General features: G+C 49.4%; 1 protein-coding gene across 1 annotated transcript in view; it reads left to right on the top strand.

Annotated features, from left to right (window-relative positions):
• SFXN5 (sideroflexin 5) overlaps positions 1-19,470 on the top strand; it is a 136,352-nt gene that overhangs the window by 97,141 nt on the left and 19,741 nt on the right. Inside the window, exons 11-12 of the mRNA XM_058278917.2 lie at positions 12,503-12,618; positions 14,522-14,607. Coding sequence (XP_058134900.1) covers positions 12,503-12,618; positions 14,522-14,607 — 202 coding nt within the window. The remainder of the gene's footprint in view (positions 1-12,502; positions 12,619-14,521; positions 14,608-19,470) is intronic.

Below are 19,470 nucleotides of genomic sequence, written 5' to 3'. Positions count from 1 at the left end.
TCCTTTCCAATTCAGAGATTTTATCATTCCTGAGATCACAGAGAACTGAGCCTTGAGGAAAAGTAGAGTTTTCAGAGGTGGAGAAGGTAGGGCTGTGCCCATGGCAGTGGAGAGAAGGGTTTTGAATGCAGGAGGGGCAAGGGGCCTGCTCAGGGGGCATCGGGCCTGGTGGGGAAGTGGAGGTTGGGGCCTTGATTATTAGTTTAGGGTTCAAACTGTATCTTTTGGTTGTTCGGGGAGCCACTGAAGAGTCTTGAGCTAAGGGAGCAGTTGTGATAAAATGGAGCTTTCCAGAAGGTGGGTATATTAGCAGGAATCTTATATTAAGAGATTCTGAACTTCAGAGTCAGCCTACACCTAAATTTAAAGACTGGTTTTTCAATTCAGAAATTCCAGCCCTTAGTTTGTGACACCTCAATATGGGTTGTGAAACTCTCCCCAAATTGTTAAGCAATTTAAAAGAAAATCTGTGCCATAAAGCACTGCATCTTGGGTGGAAGAGTGTGAAATCAAGCGCATATTAGGGTGTACATCTTCATTTACTAATCCTCACTCCTGTAGAGGCAGAGGGACTGTATTCAGGCAAGTGTGTAAAGGTGTGGTGCAAAGGCTTGTGTACTTGCAAATACCTTGGCTCTGACGGGGGTGTGAGGGCCTGGCCACGGCGGGTACCTCTGGGGAGGGGCCTGGGATGGAGACCTACTTTTTACTATTTACCCTTTACACTGGTTAATTTACTACCCTATGCATCTGTTACCTACAAAACCGGGGGGAGTCGGGGGGAAGGAAGGGAGGATGGGGAAAAGAAAGAATGAAAGAACAAGAGAGAGAGGGAGGGAGGAAGGAAGGAAGGTAGAGGAGGGAGGGAAGAAGAAAGAAGGAGAGAAAGAAAAAGAGGGCAGCATTGCATTCTCCTCGTTGCAGGTGAGGAAGCAGAGCCTGGAGTCCTTTGTCTGTCTGGAGCCAGGATGGGAGCTCCAGTCCCCTGGTTGCTTCTAGAGTGTTTTCCTTTGTTTGCTTTTTTGTTTTAACTGAACGTGGCTCTATTTTTTCTGATAATACATGATTGTTAGATAAAGTTCAACTATCCTGCTTCTTTCCCTAGAGAAAAGTTTGCTATATCCCTCCATCAAAGAGTTTATGAACCTCTGCCTATTCACTGCATCTGTATATAGTGTATATAGATATACATATCTATATACATGTGTATATAGTGTAAATATGTCTATATAAATGTACATTGAATACAAATGGGGTCATACGATGTATACTATTTTGTAAACTGATTTATAGTCTCACAGTAAAGTTTAAATGTTTTTCCATGGCAGTCATAAATTCTAACATCCTTCTTAGCCACAATAGTTCATTCCATGCCTGGTTTTTTTAAAATTATGAAACATTTCAAACAAGAAATTATAGACAATAGAGAAATAAAATGTTAGTGACACCTAAAGCCCTCCCTGCCCTCCACCTTCTTGTCTTTGTACTGTTCCTTCTCTGCTCTGAACTGGAGTACCCTTCCCATTTGTGTTTGTAGAATTTTACCATCTGTGTATGTACCATAAGCCATAAGTTGTATTGTTAATGTGTTTTTTACATTTGCATTCACTGTCTCATACTGTGCATATCCTTTTAAAATAATTTTTATTACAAATATTGTAGGTTTACAGAAAAATCATGCAGAAAATAGAGTTCCCATATACCCTCCCATTATTAACACCTTGCATTAGTGTGCTTGTTTTGTTACAATTGGTGAGTAAATATTATTATAATTTTACTATTAACTATAGTTCATAGTTTACATTAGGGTTCAATGTTTCTGTTGTACAGTCCTATGGTGTTTTATTTATTTTTATTCTCGTACCATATATTCAGCCTAAAATTTCCTCCATTTAACCACATTCTGATATACAATTCAGTGTAGTCAATCACATTAACAATGTGCTACCATCACCAGCATCTGTTGCCAATACCCTTCCATCACCTCAAATGGAGACTGTACAATTAAGCATTAATCCCCCGTTCTCCATCCCCACCCCAGCCCCTGGTAATCTGTATTCTAGTTTCTGATGGTGAATTTGCTTATCCTAATTATTTCATATCAGTGAGATCATACAGTATTTGTCCTTTTGTGTCTGACTTATCTCATTCAACGTGGTCTCTTCGAGGTTCATTCATGCTGTGGCATGCATCAGAGCTTCCTTTTCATGGCTGAATCATGGTTCTACATTTGGTTTGTCCATTCATCTGTTAATGGACACATGGGTTGCTTCCACTGTTTGGCAATTGTGAATAATGTCGCTATGAACATTGGTGTGCAGATATCTGTTTGAGTTCCTGCTTTCAGTTTTTTGGAGTATATACCTAAAAGTGGGATTGTGGCTCATATAGTAATTCTATACTTGACTTTCTGAGAATCTCCCAAATTGTCTTCCACAGTGGCTGCACCCTTTTACATTCTCACCAACAACGAATAAGTGTTCCTATTTCTCCACATCCTCTCCAACTCTTAATCCTGTTTTTTCTCTTTATAATTGTAGCCATTCTAGTGGATATGAAATGGTATCTCATTGTGGTTTTGATTTACATTTTACTAATGGCTAATGATGTTGAGCATCTTTTCATGTGCTTTTAAGCCATTTGTGTATCTTTGAAGAAATGTCTCTTCAAGCCTTTTGCCCATTTTTAAATTAAGTTATCTTTTTATTGTTGAGTTATAGGATTTCTTTACAAACTCTATATGTTAAACTCTTACCAGAAATGTGGTTTCCAAATATTTTCTCCCATTTTGTAGATTGTCTTTTTACTCTCATGATGAAGACCTTTGATGTGTAAAAGTTTTTAATTTTGATAAAGTCCCATTTCTCTATTTTTTCTTTTGTTGTTCATGATTGTGGTGTAAAGTCTAAGAAACTATTGCCTAACACAAGGTCCTGAAGATGCTTCCCTAGTTTTCTTCTGGGGGTTTTATAGTTTGGGCTCTTGTATTTAGGTCTTTGATCTATTTTGAGTTAATTTTTGTATATGGTGTAAGGTAGGGGTTCCAGGCTCATACTTTTGCATATGGAGATCCAGTTCTTCCAACATTTGTTGAAGAGACTATTCTTTCCCCATTAAGTGGACTTGACACAACCTTGACAAAAATCAATTGGCCAAAGATGTGAGGGTTTATTCCTGAAGTCTCAATTCGATTCCATCAGTCTAAATGTCTGTCCTTGTGCCAATACCATGATGTTTTGATTACTATTGCTTTGTAACTAGTTTTTAAATTGGGAAGTGTGAGCTCTCCATATTTGTTCTTCTTTTTCAAAATGGTTTTGGCTATGGGGGGCCCTTACCTTGGCTTTTCCATTTCTACAAAGAGGGTTGTTGGAATTTTGATTGGGATTGTGTTGAATCTGTAAACTGCTTTGGGTAGAATTGACATCTTAACAATATTTAGTTTTCCTATTCAAGAACACAGAATGTCCTTCCATTTATTTAGGTCGTCTTTGATTGCTTTTAGCAATATATTTTTATTTTTCCATGTAGAAGTCCTTTATAGCCTTGGTTAAATTTATTCCTAGGTATTTGATTATTTTAGTTGGTATTGTAAATTGTATTTTTTCCTTGATTTCCTCTAAAAATTACTCATGATTAGTGCATAGACACAATACTGATTTTTGCATGTTGATTGTGTATCTGTCACTTGCTTGAATTTGTTTATTAGTTCTAGCTTTGTTGACGATTTTTCAAGATTTTATATATATAGGATAGTGCCATCACAAACAGGAAAAGTTTTGCTTCTTCCTTTCCAATTTGAATGCATTTTATTTATTTTTCTTGCAGCATTACCCTGGCTAGAACTTCTAGTACAATATAGAATAACAGTGGTGACAATGGGTATCCTTTAGAGGGAGAGCTTTCAGTTGTTCAACAGTTGAGTATGATCTTAGCTGTGAGTTTCAAATATATATTCTTTTCTAGTAGTATCTTTATCTGGCTAGGTATTAGAGTGATGGCCTACAGAATGAATTAGGAAGTGTTCCCTCCTTTTCAGTTTTTTTGAAGAGTTTGCACAGGATTGCTGTTCATTCTTCTTGGAATATTTAGTAAAATTCACCTGTAAAGCCATCTGGTCTTTGGATTTTCTTTGTTGGAAGGGTTTTTTTGTTTTTGTGTTTGTTTTTTAAGATTCATTTATCCCTCTGCTCCCTTATTATTTGTGATCGCTCTCTGCTTTCTTTATCCATTTGCTGTGTGCTCTCTGTGTCTGATCATCATCTTTTTAGGAGGCACTGGGAACAAAACCCAGGACCTCCCTTGTGGAAGAGAGGCCCTCAGTCACCTGAGCCACCTCGGCTCCCTGGTTTGTTGTGTCTCTCATTGACTTTCCTCTTTGTGTCTCTTTTGTTGTGTCATCTTGTTGCATCAGCTCACCGCACCTGCCCGCCGCACCAGCTTACCTTCTCCAGGAGGCACCAGGAACTGAACCCGGGACCTCCCATGTGGTAGGCGGAAGGAAGCCCAATCACTTGAGACACCTCCACTTCCCTGTTGGGAGGTTTTTTATTCCTGATTCAATCTGTTGATTTATTATTGTTCTGTTGAGATCTATTTCTTCTTGAATCAGTACTGTATGGTTTGTGTGTTTGTAGGAATTTGTCCATTTCATCTAGATTACCTAATTTGTTGGTGTAAAATTGTTCATAATAGCCTCCTATAATCCTTTTTATTTCTGTGGGGATGATAGTAATGTCTGCCCTTTCATTTCTGACTTTAGTTATTTGTGTCCTCTCTCTTTTTTTCCTTTGTTGGTCTAGCTAAAGGTTTGATTATTTTATTGATCTTTTCAAAGACCCAACTTTTGGCTTCATTGAATCTATTGTTTGTTTGTTTTCATTCTCTATTTCATTTATCCCTGCTCTAATGTTTGTTATGGTCTTTCTTCTGCTTGCTTTGGGTTTATTTTGCTCTTCTTTTTCTAGATCATCCAACTGTGAGGTTAGGTCTCTGATTTGAGATCTTTTCTTCTTTTTTATTTTATTTTATTTTTTAAGATTTATTTATTTATTTAATCCCCCCCCCCCTCCCCTGGTTGTCTGTTCTCTGTGTCTATTTGCTGCGTCTTGTTTCTTTGTCCGCTTCTGTTGTCGTCAGCGGCACGGGAAGTGTGGGCGGCGCCATTCCTGGGCAGGCTGCACTTTCTTTTCACGCTGGGCGGCTTTCCTCACGGGCGCACTCCTTGCGCGTGGGGGCTCCCCCACGCAGGGGACACCCTTGCGTGGCATGGCACTCCTTGCGCGCATCAGCACTGTGCATGGCCAGCTCCACATGGGTCAAGGAGGCCCGGGGTTTGAACCGCGGACCTCCCATATGGTAGACGGACGCCCTAACCACTGGGCCAAAGTCCGTTTCCCCTTTTCTTCTTTTTTAATGTAAGGATTTAAACCTTTAAATTTCCCTCTCAGCACTGCCTTTGCTGCATCCCATAAATTTTCAGTACGTTGTGTGTTCATTTTCATTCACCTCAAGATATTACCTATTATCCCTTGTAATTTCTTCTTTGAACTATTGATTGTTTAAATGTATCATTTAATTTATATATATTTGTAAATTTTCTAGTTCTCCCTCTGTTACTGATTTCTAGCTTCATTCCACTGTGGTCAGAGAGGATACATTGTATGATTTCAATATTTTTGAAATGATTGACACTTGTTTTGTGACTTACCATATGGTCTTTGTCCTGAAGAATGCTCATGTGCACTCGAGAAGAATGTGTATTCTGCTGCTTTTGAGTGAAGTATTCTATATATGTCTCTTTGATACAGTTGGTTTATGGCACAATTCACGTTTTCTATTTCCTTTCTGATCTTCTGTCTAGATGTTCTATCCATTATTGAAAATGCTGTGTTGCAGTCTTCTACTATTATCTAGAACGGCCTATTCCTCCTTTCAAATCTGTGAATATTTGCTCTATATATTTTGGCACTCTATATAGAGAGAGCAATAATAGGGATGTGTGTGCATACACAACTGTTGTGTCTTCTTTAATTGACTCCCTTTTCAGAGTAGAGACCTTCTTTGTCCCTCATAACAGTTTTTTACTTAATGTCTGTTTTATCTGATAATAATATAGCTACTCGAGCTCTCTTTTGGTTGCTATTTGCATGGCATATTTTTCCCATCTTTCACTTTCAAACTGTTTGTGTCTTTGCATTTAAGGTGAGTCTCTTGTATACAGCATATAGTTGAATCATGCCTTTTTATCCATTTTGCCCATCTCTACCTTTTGACTGGAGAGTTTAATCCATTTAATTCACTTACCTACTAAAGTAACTACTGATCATGCACAAATTTCTTCTGCCATTTCGCTATGTACCCTTTGTAAGTCTTATACCCTTTTTTGTCCCCTAGTTCTTCTGTTAATGCCTACTTGCATGTTTATTGGTTTTTTTTGTTTTTGTTTTTGTTTTTGTTTTTTTTGTATTGGACCATTTTGAGTCTCTTATCATTTCTTTCGGTTTATATTTTCTCATATATTTTGTTTGTGGTTACCATCAGGCTTAAATTTAAAATTTATCCTAAATCTATAACAATCATATTTGATTTGATACCTATTTAACTTCAGTGGGATACACATATGCTGCTCCTATATCCCTCCACCCCCCCTACCTTTTTGTCATACTTGCTACAAATTATATCTTTACACACTGTATTTCCAAAACTATAGATGTTATCATTACTTTTATGCATTTGCATTTTAGAAACTGAAAGAAGTAAAAAGTGATGTTACATACCAAAAACTACAATACAATAGTACCCATATGGTTAACCTCTACTAGAGGTCTTTATTCTTTATGCCACTTTGATCCACTCTCTAGTGTCCTTTCCTTTCAGCCTGAAGAACTCCCTTTTTCATTGTTTACAGGGCAGTTCTAGTGGTGATAAACTCCCTCAGCTTTTGTTTATCTGGGAATGCTTTAATCTCTCCCTCATTTTTGAAAGGCAGTCTCACTGTAAACAAAATTCATTAGCAATAGTTTTCTTCCAGCACTTTAAATATTTCATCCCACTGACTTCTTGCCTTCATGGTTTCTGATAAAAAATGGGCACTTAATCTTATTGGCGTTCTCTGTACATAACGTGTTGCTTTTCTCTTGCAACTTTCAGAACTCTCTTCTTGTCCTTGGCATTTAACAGTTTCACTACTAAGTGTCTGGGCATATTTCTCACCGAATTTATCCTGTTTGGGGTTTGTTGTGCTTCTTGAACGTATATATTAATGTATTTTGTTAAATTTGGTAAGTTTCTGCCATTATTTCTTTGAATATTCCTTCTGCCCCTTTCTTTCTTCTCTTTCTGGGACTCCCATGATACACATGTTAATATGCTTGATGGTGTCCCACAGGTCTCTTCAGCTCTGTTTGCACTTGTAAATTCTTTTTTCTTTCCGCTCCTCAGCCATTCAATTGTGTTATCTTAGAGATCACTGATTCTTCTGTCAGCTCCAATCTGCTAGTGAAACACTCTCGGAAATTTTTCATTTCACTTACTGTGGTCTTCAACTCCAATATTTCTGTTTGGTTCCTTTAAAAATTTTTATCTCTTTATTGAGATTCTCATATTGTTAATTCATTGTTTTCTTCATGTCCTTTAGTTCTTTCTCTGTGTTTTCCTTTATCTCTTTGAACATATTGATGGTTTGTTTTTTTTTTAAGTCTTTGGTATATGTTCAAAGCCTGGTCTTTTTTGTTGATGGCTTCTAGATTTTTACTTGTTCCCTTGGATGAACCATCATTTCCTGTTTCTTTGTCTTATAATCCTTTGTCATGCATTGTACATTTTAAAGTGTTAAATCTGGAATTTAGTCCCTGAGATGTCTGTTCCTTAAGTTTATATCAAGCTGGTGATTTGACAGTGATCCTCTCTCTCTCTCTCTCTCTATCTTTCTCTCTCTCTCTCTTTCTCTCCTCCTTTCTTCCTTCCTTTCCTTCCTTGCTCCTGGACTTAATCAGCTTCTTTAGGAAGGTTTTGACAGAGAGATGCCTAAGGGTGGAATCTATGAATCAGTCACACCAACCTCTGCTAGCTTTTAAGTTTTATGGTCTACTTCAAGAGGTTTGGCAATTTCGTTTAACTTTCCAGATGATAAAGCATGATTATATTCTCATTGTAGAATTTCAAACAATATAGAAATCTCAAGGGTAAGAAAATGGAAGTCCTTCTCTCTCTAATCCCCACATCTAGTTCCCTTCCCCCAAAGGGACTGCTGTGTGAGGTATGAACCTTTCAAAACATTACCTGTGGATTTATGCACACATATAGGTGTACAGTAGTTGTGGTGTTTTACATACATTTAATTTTCCTTTACACTCTCGGTAGCTTTTTTTCACATAACCGTTTGCTTTGGAGATCTTCCCCTGTGAGCTCCCTAATGGTGGACATTTAGGTTGTTTCTAATTATTTGCTCTTACAAACAGTGCTATAATTAACATCCTTGTAAATGTCTCTTTGTGCATATGGGCAAGCATTTCTTTAGGGGAGCTATCTATGGTTTGGCAATTTCTACTGTCTTTAATTGCGTTGCCTGGTATCTGGCAGACGATCTTCTGCATGTACAATAACGTTTCATGTCCATGCTCCATTATAGTGTGAGTTTTTAAAAGATGTTTTAAGTAACTCTTAGAAATCAAATTCTCTGTGGGTTGTTGTGGTCAGCTGAAGTGACACTTGGATGAACAAATACCTCTATATATGGATAAGTTCACACACAAACAGAGAATTGTGTTTGTTAGCAGATAAGGTTTTTTTTCCGCCGAAATCCGTTGTATGGTACATTATGATTTTAAAACATTAAAATATAGGGAAATGCATCTTAGAACTGAGGAATTGCATTTTATTTTCTCCAAATGAAAAGCCCATTGTTCTGCCCCCAATTTTAAATTACTCTTCCCTCTGAGCTGATACAAGTTCTTTACCACAAAGTCATTTCCCCTACATGTGAGTGTGTTGGACTCATGCGCCCTTAATCTACTCGTCTCTGTGCTAGATCGTGGGATGAGCTCCCGTGGTCTTTTTGAGAACCTTCTTGCACATTTGTCTTTCTGTCTCCTGCTCTTTCTTCCTTCCCACACCGTCCATTTTATGCTGAGTGCTTCATTAGCTGTTCACAATCTGCGTGATTTTGCATTGCAATGGGTCTGATGTGAGAACATCTGCAGCAGTCAAGAGCATATTTTCCTCAGGACTTGACACTGAGCTTGCCATCAGTGAGAAGCAATCCTCCTCTCTCTTTCTCTCTCTCATTCCATGACATCTCCCAGCATTGCTGCTCCAACATCAGTTATGCTTGAGTCTTGAATGGTGTCAATCTGAGTTGAAAATGTGCCAGCCTTCTTAACATTATCACTAACAGACTTCTTAATTAACCTGCTGATACCGTCAATAATAGAGCTTGCCGCTGTGCTAGGAAGGAGACCCGTGGTCGGTCTCTCTCTCTCCTTTCCCCTCCTCCCCCATTTGCTTAGGCTCTCACTGTCCATGTCTTTGGAGCTGGAGTGGAATGAGAAGGACCAGGGAAGCCTTGAAAGAGACACAGCAGAATTGTAAGGTCTGGATGAAATCATGGAAATGAAAGCACTGTGAGAGCTGGCGTTCTCATTGCGCAAAGGCAGGGGTGGCTGGTAGTCTCTGCCTCTAGCAGGTACTCAGTAAATGGGCAACTAGTGCACAGTCAACGAAAGAGAGTATGGGGCATGTGCCATCTAAGTGGAGCAGGCAGGAAGAACGAGTAGGAGCCTAGGGGTTGCCATCATTTTGAGGTGGCTTTTAGGGTTTTCTCTCTTTTGTCCATTCAGGCAGCTTAGATGAGAGGGGGACATTGTCAGCCCCAAAAAGTGTCCAGGAGGGGCCCTCTCAGGAGAGGGAGGCAGGCTTTTCACTCCTTCCGTGCTTCATCTTTTGTCTCAAGTGGTTTTGTGTTTGGATCAAAGTCCTGCTCTGACCTGCAGTTGCTGCGTTTCACATTTGGGGACTGCAGAGAACTCGAAACGCCACCCTGAGGCCGCTGGGTGGACCTCCGCCTCCAGAGCCACTCCCTTCTGTCTGTCTGTCTCCCCTCGACCCAGACCCCTCACTTTGAGCTGCCTCTCGGTTGTCATCTACATCTTAGCATTGTGGGTGCACCATCCCCAAGTGTGCACGGCTGGGGCTAGAGACGTTTCAGCTGCTCCTGGTTTCCCTGACCTGGCGTGGGTGCGGCGCAGAGGCTGATGTTCGTTTGAGTCCAGCCAGCGCCCAGGTGTCCTGTCAAGTCGTTGAACGCAGCCACCCCTTTTACACCCGGAGAAGCCCAGTGGGGCTGGGGCGGAGGCTGCTCAAGGTCGACAGAGTGAGCAGCTCCTGACCTCCAGCTCCTTCCCTGAACCACCTGCCCAGAGCCTTGGCTCTCCTGGTGGTCGCTGGAGGTGTGGAGGAGGGGCTTCTCAGAGGGCGGGCATCCGCGCCCTCTTCCCCAATGTTCAGTCGCCAATGTCTGGGTCTCCGGGGTGTGGGGGCTGCAGATCACCCCTACTGCCGCTAGAGGGCGTGTCACCAGGAGCGGCCAAGTGCCGGCTTCTCAAGGCTGCCCTGGGACCCCGGGACTGGCAGGAGCTCTCCTGGGGGTGGGGAGGGGGTGCAGGGCGTCGGAGCCAGGATTGGAGCCCAAGCCCAGCTGGCCCTGAATCAGGCTCCCAATGCCCCTGCAGCTGAGACTCTCCTTTACCTCGGATTCCCCTTTCTAAGTGTCGGTCCCTGTGGTTAGGAAGGGGGTTTCTCAGGACCGGCTCATTTTTGTGGCGGGGTTGTCGCTTGTGTTGTAGGGTGTTCCGCAGCCTCCCTGATCTTTACCTACTAGACGCTGCTAGCACTTCCACTGGGTCGTGATCATCAAAAATGTCTCCAGATGTTGCCAAATGTCACTGGAGAGAAAAATTGCCCCAAGTTGAAAGCCGCTGTTTACGACAAGCAAGGGGGCGCAGGGCTTGAGTCCTGCACCCCGCTACCGTGGCCGCCGGGTGCCTCGTGCCGAGCGTCGTGTGGAAACACCAGAGCTACCCAGAGATGGCATATGTGCTGAAAACATATTTTAAAACTATTTGGTCTCCTGCTTTTTTTCTCCCAAAACCGCAGAGCTGCTTGGTCTTCCCCTCTTGTTTGCTTCACCTCCCCACTTTATCGAAACAGAACACCCCCAGGGTCTCAAGCCACCCCCCCACCTGCAGAGAGCCCCGGCTCCCAGCTGCGAGCACCTGGACCACCCCGCTCCCAGCCCTTGGCTTGGGCACCAGGAGCATCTGTGGGCTCCCTCCCACTCCACCTGCCCACCGGGCCCCACCGCCCTCCAGCTCCCCAAAGCCTCGCGCCACCCCCCCCCACGCACTGGAGGGAGTGGGGAAGCAGCAGGTGTTGATGCTAATCAGCGTTCACAGCCCAGAACTGCAGTCGCTCCCAGCCTCACACACTCCCCAAAATTAAACACTCATTATACAAAATTAATTGACATTAATTAGCAAAAATTAAAACTTTAAAAACAGCAAGGCGCTTTGGGGGGAGGAGTGAAGCAGGCGGGCTCTGCATTTGTCACCCCCCACTCCTTACCCCCCCCCAAGTCCCCCACTTCCCCCTGAAGCAGGGCTGGAGGAGTTCAGGCAAGGTCAGTACCTGCACGAGGCCACAGGCCCAGGCCGGGCCGTGGAAGGCCCAGGCAAGGAGAGCACAGAGAGGCTCCACATGCTGGCCACCAGCTGACGGGGTTTCCCCAATTTGGTCTATGCAGGACCTGTTCGAGTAGCCAGCCCGGGTCCTCATTGTCTCAGCCGAGGCTGGGGGCCGGGGACCCAGAGATTTAGGCACTGTAGCCTTTCAGCTCTGCCCTACATTGCTGTGTGACCTCAGATAAGCCACGCCCCCTCTCTGAGCCTCAATGTTCTATCCATATGATGAGGAGGTGGCGCTGGGTGAGCACTGAGGCTCCTGCCCGCTCACACACCTGCTTCCGGGGAAGCAAATCTCTGGGAATTTGATTTCCTCTGAGGAGCAAAGGGCTGAATGTGGGGGGCTGACATCTCAGGGAGTGCTGAGAAAGCAGCCCAGAGGATGGAATTGCTGCAGGTAGACATCCAGCATCGGGGGTGGGGGGACCGTCTCCAGGCCTCAGAGCCTTCCCGGATGGGCTCCCACTCTCCCTGCCTAGGGGGACTGTCGCAGAAAAGCGAAAGCCAGCCGCCTTGAAAACTCATCGGGCTCTAAGCCCCACTGGCTCTCCTACACCTTGGCTCACCAGGTTCCCAAGTCCCCCCACCCAGATGTTTGGACAGGTGGACAGCAGGGCCACTCCGTCACCCACGGCATCTGAATGCAGCCCTGGCCTTCGTTCAGTGCCCTTGTTGCTTGGGGTGGGCCTGCGGTCCCCGTGGCCTCGCCCAGTAGAGGGCCACCCTCCCCCCTCACCCCTGCTCCCTGCCCCCTCTCTCTCCAGCCAGTGCCAACATCTGCAACGTGGTCCTGATGCGGTATGGGGAGCTGGAGGCGGGCATCGATGTCCTGGATGGAGACGGCAACCTCGTGGGCTCCTCCAAGATCGCAGCCAGACACGTGGGTCGCCCCGGGGCGCAGGGACCGGCTTTCCCTGAACCGCTTCTGTCCCCAGCACCCTTACGTTGTCCTCTGGATCTCTCCTCCCCGCCCTGCACGTCCCCTCTGCGTGGGTCCCAGGCCTCCTTCCCCCGCAGCCAGGCTGCTGCCTGCACCCCCGCCCCCGTCCCTACTGTAAAACGCTCGTCTCTCATCCCAGCCCCTCAGGACCCCGCTTCTCTGATCACCTACCCCAGACGAGGTGTTAATTGGCGAGGGCAGAGGAGACCCCCAGAGCTTTCTCTGCCCCCTCCCTGCCTCTCGGGGCCTTCGTAGCCTCCTGGGTAAGAGGAGCAGACCTGAAGGCAACTGGTGGTGGCTCTGCAATCAGGCACTTCTGGAGGTGATGCCTCAACGGGGAGTGATGGCGGAGGACAGATTTCAAGCTTGTGGGAGGTCACAGGCCGGGTTGAGGAAGAATACTTTGTTACAAGAAGAACCTCTTTCAACTCCGGGTCCCTGGTCTCACCCACTCCAGCAATTGTAATTGGGGGGGGGGGGCGGAAAGCCCTTCACACGTCTTCCTTATGCTTTCCCGGCCTTCATCTGAACGGCCATTCGTGGCTTTCCCAGCCCCGGGACTCTGGCCCCCGGGCGCTGAGGCAGGAAGGGTCGGCTTGGAGTAGCCGGGCACCCCCCTCGGCTCCAGCCGCTGTCCTTGATCAGCCCCCACGTGGGGACAGCGAGGCCTTGTGATAATCCCTCGGACTTGCAGGGCCCTTCTCCCCATCCCCCTCCCCTCCCACGGGCCTCCGGGAAAAGCTGGCATCCATCCAGGGCTTGGGAGGGGCGAGGGACTTGGGGGTGCCAGGGCTTCGTCGCACCCTCTGTTTCCCGCACTGGTTCCAGCTCTCCCAGACTTCCCACGCCTGTCCAGGAGGCCGGCAGGGCCCTCACCCAGCCTCCCTGAGGTTCATGGTCAAGGGAGCAGGCTCCAGGGAGGAATTTTCAGTCCTCAGCCCATCATCAGAGGGGATTCAGCCTCCCTCTTCTACTTGACCCCAACTCCTTCATGACCTTGTCCGTCCGCAGGAGCCCCTGTGAGGGAGGCAGCCAATAACTCGCACCGCGGGGACAGACAGCGGGGGAACTGGCGGTCCTGCGGCCACTGGGCTCCCCAGCCAGCCCCCTCCTGTCTGGAGGAAAGGCTGCAGGGCCTGGAGGGCTGTGCACCCTTCCCAAGGCCTGAGGGCAGGGAGGGGGTGGGATTGAAACAGCTCCCCAGGATCACGGTCAGGGCACCCAGCTGCCTGGGTGCTGAGCAAGGAGGGTTCCCTGACTGCGCCTGCCCAGGAGGCCCCCAAAGCCCCCAGAGCCAGGCGCCAGACAGACCCCGGGATGGAGGCAGCGGCACCCAGCGCAACCAGTTCCCCTTACAAAGCCCGCCTGTCAGGGCGGAAACTGTCATCCAGAGCCAGGCCGATTAAGAGCCTCTGAATCTTATCATCTTTAAGGGACATAAAAGCACACACGGTAAATCCGAGAATCTCTGTGCTCCACAGGCCCCGCCACTTGGTTTGAGAGCATCCGATGTCCTCCATGTGCGCCCCTAGCCCCCCGCCCGCAGCACCCCCCGGCCTGGGGAGGGCTGCCCCTGACGCCCCCTGAGCGCGCCCCGCTCCCGGGGCTGCGTCCCCGCCTCAACACCATGGCAGATGATGGGAATCTGCTCTCTTCCAACGTGTGTGGGGAGAGGGCGACGGCGGTGGCTTTTTTCGGTTGTTTGGAAGCGGCTCCGTGAGCGATGCCATGAATAATTCCATCCGGCCAGATGTGCCACCCAGGGGCGCCGGGGCGCGTCTGCTGTGGGGCGCCCCCTCCGCCGCCACGCGCCCCTCTCACCACCGCCTCTGCTTGCTCCCAGGCCCTGCTGGAGACGGCGCTGACGCGGGTCGTGCTCCCCATGCCCATCCTGGTGCTCCCCCCGATCGTCATGTCCATGCTGGAGAAGTGAGTTGGGGTGGCGAGGACCGGGAGGGGAGGCGGCGAGAGCGCGCGGAGGGCGTGGGGCGGGGGGGGGGGGGGGGGGGGGGGGCGACAGCCCAGGGGCCCCGCGGTGCCGAGCGCGGCGCGGCTGGCGGCTGTGTGGGGCAGGCGTGTGCACGTGTGCACGCTCTGCTGGTGAGCAGCGAGGGCCGCCTGTGACCAGAGTCTGAGGCTGCTTTTTGTCCTGCCCCTGAAGAAAGAGGGGACATCATAATAACCGTACTAGAGAGATTGCCGTAACTGAGTGGAACTGGAAAGGTGAAGACGAGGCTGAGCCAGAGGGGGCGCCTCAAGGTGGCAGTGGGGGGCAGCTGTTGGCGCTGTAGGACAAGGGCAAGGCTGGGGAGTTTTCCATCTGTGGTTCGGGGGCGGCGCCTTCTCCAGGCCCGCCTTCCCACCCCGTTGGCGGACCTCCTTATTCCGACAAGATTAGTTACTATGTCAGCGAACACTTAGTACGTGCCAGCACCTCCCAGCCTCCAGCCTCTCTTCAGTGGGGTCTCTGCTCAAATGCCACCTCCTCGAAGAGACCCTCCCTGACCGCCCCACCCAAGGAGACAGCCGTCACCCCCCCTCTCCCCTCACACTGCCTTATTTTCCTTATGGCCCTTATCAGGTTCTGAAATGATTTCCCCACTTGTTGGTTATCCGTCGGCCTTGCTAGAAGGTAATCTCCATGCAAGCAATTGAGTTCCTTTTGTTCACCTCCATGTACAGCGTCTAGCACAGTTCCTGGCCCGTAATAGACACTCAATCAGGGTTTGTTAGAGTGAATGAATGATCTCATTTAACCCTCCCCATGATGCGGTGAGGTAAGTACTCTCTCACTTAACTGAGGAGGAAAGGAAAGCAAAGAGAGGGTCTGTCATCAGCTTAAGGGCGTGCACTAGGAGGTGGCAGAGCCAGGGGTGGCTCAGGAACCTGGCTGCAATGCCTGGGCTCTTGACCTCCTGCTGGCTCTCTCTTCTGGGCCTCAGTTCACCAGGTCCTGTAATGAGTAAGTCTTCAGACCCTGCCCTGTATGGAGACAGGAGGAGCAAACTAGGGCACCTGAGCCCAGGAAGCCTGTATTTTGATCAAGGAGGCAGGCAAGACCTGCAGGTCAGACCAGGCCGGTGGGGCCGGGGGCCAAGGTGAGCACAAGGGGCGGGCTGGTTTCCCGAGGAGGGGGGCTGGGGCTGGCCCTGCAGCAGGGTAGGATTTCTGCAGAAGGGATCGCTTTCTGGCAGGATATGGGCAACCAGCAGGCTGGCTCAGCGGACGCCACGCGTGCCCATCGGGGTGGAGGGATGGAGCGGGGCAGCTGCCGAGGAGCCTGTGTGCCAAGCTGGACACGAGCCCTTGAGCCCTTCCCCACCCTGCCGGTCGCCTCCGGAGGTACCTGAGCAGGGGAGAGGCACCGTTGAGCACCGGGGTTTAAGGAAATTAATCTTGTATGGAGGTTGGCAACAGCCCAAAATAAAGAGATCTTGGGAGAGCAACGCTTTTGTGCCCTGACTCTAGAATCCATGGCCTCCTCGTGAACTGAGGCTGTCCTGGAATTCCGGTGACCGCAGTACCCACAGAGACACTGGGGCAAATGGGAGAGGTGGGGCTTCTGTCTTCCAGGTGCCGGAACAGGAGCCTTGGGGTTTTCTGGGGGCACTGTGGTCTGTGATACCTTCTCAGCTGGCATTCGTGTTGGATTTGCAGTTAGTTTCCCATTGGTTTGGGGGCTTAAGCTCAGGCTATGGGGGCATGGGACGTGGGATGGGGATTGTTCTAGTTCTGAATCTCCCTGCCTGGAATCTGCCTGTAGTCTGGGATGTCATGTGGTCTAGCTCAGCTCAGGGTCCAAAGAAGCCCAAGAATGGGGTAGAAAGAGGTTGGCAGTTGGATTCTCTGTCAACCCTGTACTTGAGTGGACCTTCCCAGAAGCTCCTGGAGGGTACTGGGGAAGGAGATAGAGTCCAGCCCAAGTTTCCCCAGGAATATCAAGAAGAAAAAGACCTTGTGTGTTGCCTCCAAGATTTCCTCGTCTGGCCTCTAGCGGGAACGCCTTGGAGCTCTGCAGGACCGTTAGGAGGACAGGGCCAGGTACTTCTGGTAGGAAAGCTCAACCTTGGTTCCTGCCCCGCCCCAAGGCCATGGAGCCTCCGTGAGCCTCAGTTTCCTGTCTGGAGAATGAGGGCCCTACCTCCTTCCTCATCTTGTTCATCACCCCTTCCCGCCATCCATAGAGACCCTCTAGCTCCTGAGGGAGCCTCGGGGAGCCCCCACAGCCAGTGGGCAGAGGGGCGCCAGTGGCAGGATAATGGGGGAGGCAGCCCCTGCTCTGGGGAGCCCCAGTTGGGTGAGAAAGTCAGGACACTGGGGGGGGGAAAAAAAGACAAAGGAACGCTTACCAAGCAGCCGACTTGCAAATTAATGGAGCGCAAACTAAAACTCCTCTCAAGTGCTGGGGGCGCGCTCCGCCACGGGGAGACCAGCTGCTGTGTGGCAGGCCCACCGCTCGCCTCCCCGCCGGCCTGTGTGCGCTCTCTCCGAGAGGCTCTCGGAGTCCAGGGCCTTGACCTTCCTGCAGGGAGAAGAGCCAGGTGGGAGCCCAGCACCCTCAGTTGTCCTTGACTCAAAGGGAAAAACCCTCGTCCCCGAGCCCAGAATACTGTCCTGTCTCAGGTGATGCACACACCCTCAACACACACACACACAGGTGTGCCAGCCCCTCGCTCTCAGATGCGCCCTCCCCCGAGGGCTGCACCGCACCCCACAAGCTTTGCAGACACCCGCCTTCCGGTTTTAGACCCAGGGCTAGGAGAGAGACTCCTATGCCAGCAACACAGACATAAAGGGTGCCTGTGTCAGCGCCGGAAGGCCGCGGCGCGCTGCCGCAGCCCTGCAGTCCCAACCTCCACAGTGGGCTCCTGAGGCCGTGCCCCAGCCCCCCCATTCCTAGTATCCGGGGCTTTCCTTTCTCCAGGCACTCGCACCTCGCACATCTCGCCATCTGCATATTTAACTCCCCAGCTGCCTTTCCAGTCCCTCCACCCCTCCCCATGTTCACGCACTTCCTGCTGGGACTTGAGGGGCTCCTGTTTGAGTAGGGTCTCAGGCCTGCCTCCCTCCTGAGTAGGGGGCGCAGGCCTGAGGCTTTCTGGACCCCCTTTCCAGTGGGGCCTTCAGCCCAGCTACCCCCAGGAGAGGAGCCAAGGTCCCAGCGCCGCCCCCACCAGGGGTCCCCAAGACAGCTTGTGCCTGCCACTCACCTGGTGGGAAGGGAGCATCACTCTCCCTGTCGCCCTTCCCTGCCCTCGGGGGACTTGACACCCTCCTGTCCCCTTTCCTTCTGCCCCGACCCCCCAGGAACTGAGGCCCTGGCTCACGCCACTGGAGCAGAGGGCACCCGCCTTTTGCAGCCTCTTCCAACCAGGGCCCCAGGCCCTGTGGGTGAGTCTGGAGCAAGCGGCGGTGGATCTCACCCCTGACACGCTTGACAAGTGGCTCTGAGCGGAGCACCATCTCAGGGCCCATCCCCACCTCACTCCTGGCGCCCCCTGACTCCCGTGGAAGTCCAGAAGGGCTTGGGCTGAGCGCATTCGGGGTGCAGGGTTAGCATGGAGGAAAGGGAGAAGATGGGGGTGCTAGACTGAGGCGGAGTGGGGGTCAGATGGGTGGAGAGGATTGATTTAGGATGCTGGGGAATGGGGGAGGCTGAGGGGCAGCCTCGGGAAGCCACTGTGGAGGCCTGGGACCGCAGGCCTGGGGGAGCGAGCCGCGGCCTGCCCGGTCCCACACCGGCACCCTGCTTTTCTTAATTCATAGCAACTCCCCTTTCCGTTAGCTTGTCGCAGGCTGAATCCAGCTGCTGGACAGATCTTAGACTCAGCCAGTGGGCAGGGCTGGAGAAGAGCTCAGCACCAGGACCCTCCCTGCTTCCCCCGTGAAATATGGGCCATAGCAGTAATAAAAATGCACACTGAGTGCCGAATGTGCGTGGGCTGGGCCGATCTCTCTGCTTGCATAGAATTTCCAAGTCATCGGATCTTTATTGATTCCTTAGCAGGAACCTCCTGGAGCAGGTTTCTCAGAAGTGCGGTCCAGGTTTTAGACTCAAAGAGGGTTGTTTAAAATGCAGATTCCCAGGTCCAGTACCAGCTGAATCAGGATCTTATAGGGGCAAGGGGCCCTTGGGAGTCTGCATTTTTAACCAGCTGTCTGGATCATTCTGCTGCACAGTAAAGTTTGAGAGATTTCTTTTTTTTTTAAGATTTATTTTTTATTTATTTCTCTCCTCTTCACTCCCACCCCGTTGTCTGCTCTCTGTGTCCATTCGCTGTGTGTTCTTCTGTGTCCACCTGTATTCTTGTCAGCAGCACCAGGAATCTGTGTCTCTTTTTGTTGCATCATCTTGTTCCATCAGCTCTCAGTGTGTGCAGCACCATTCCTGGGCAGGCTACACTTTTTTTCACGCGGGACGGCTCTCCATGTGGGGTGCACTCCTTGTGTGGGGGGCTCCCCTACATGGGGGACACCCCTGCGTGGTACAGCACTCCTTGCACGTGGGCCAGCTCACCACATGAGTCAGAAGGCCCAGGGATCGAACCCTGGACCCTCCATATGGTAGATGGACACTCTATCAGGTCAGCCACATTCATTATCCAGTTTGGGGAATTTCTGCTCCCATTTGTGCTGCCTGCTCAGAGCCAGGTGCTCTTGGGATTCTTGTCCCAGGGAGGTGAGAATGGTGTGGGGTTTGCCTGACCCCCAGCCTGGGGCACGCCCCAGGAGGGCCCCTCACCTGCCTGAGGCCACAGCCACCCTTGCTCCAGGAGGGAAGGGGCAAGAGCC

This window comes from Dasypus novemcinctus, chromosome 17, assembly GCF_030445035.2.
Source record: "Dasypus novemcinctus isolate mDasNov1 chromosome 17, mDasNov1.1.hap2, whole genome shotgun sequence".
Taxonomy (NCBI): domain Eukaryota; kingdom Metazoa; phylum Chordata; class Mammalia; order Cingulata; family Dasypodidae; genus Dasypus; species Dasypus novemcinctus.
This window is presented reverse-complemented; position numbering and strand designations above follow the sequence as displayed.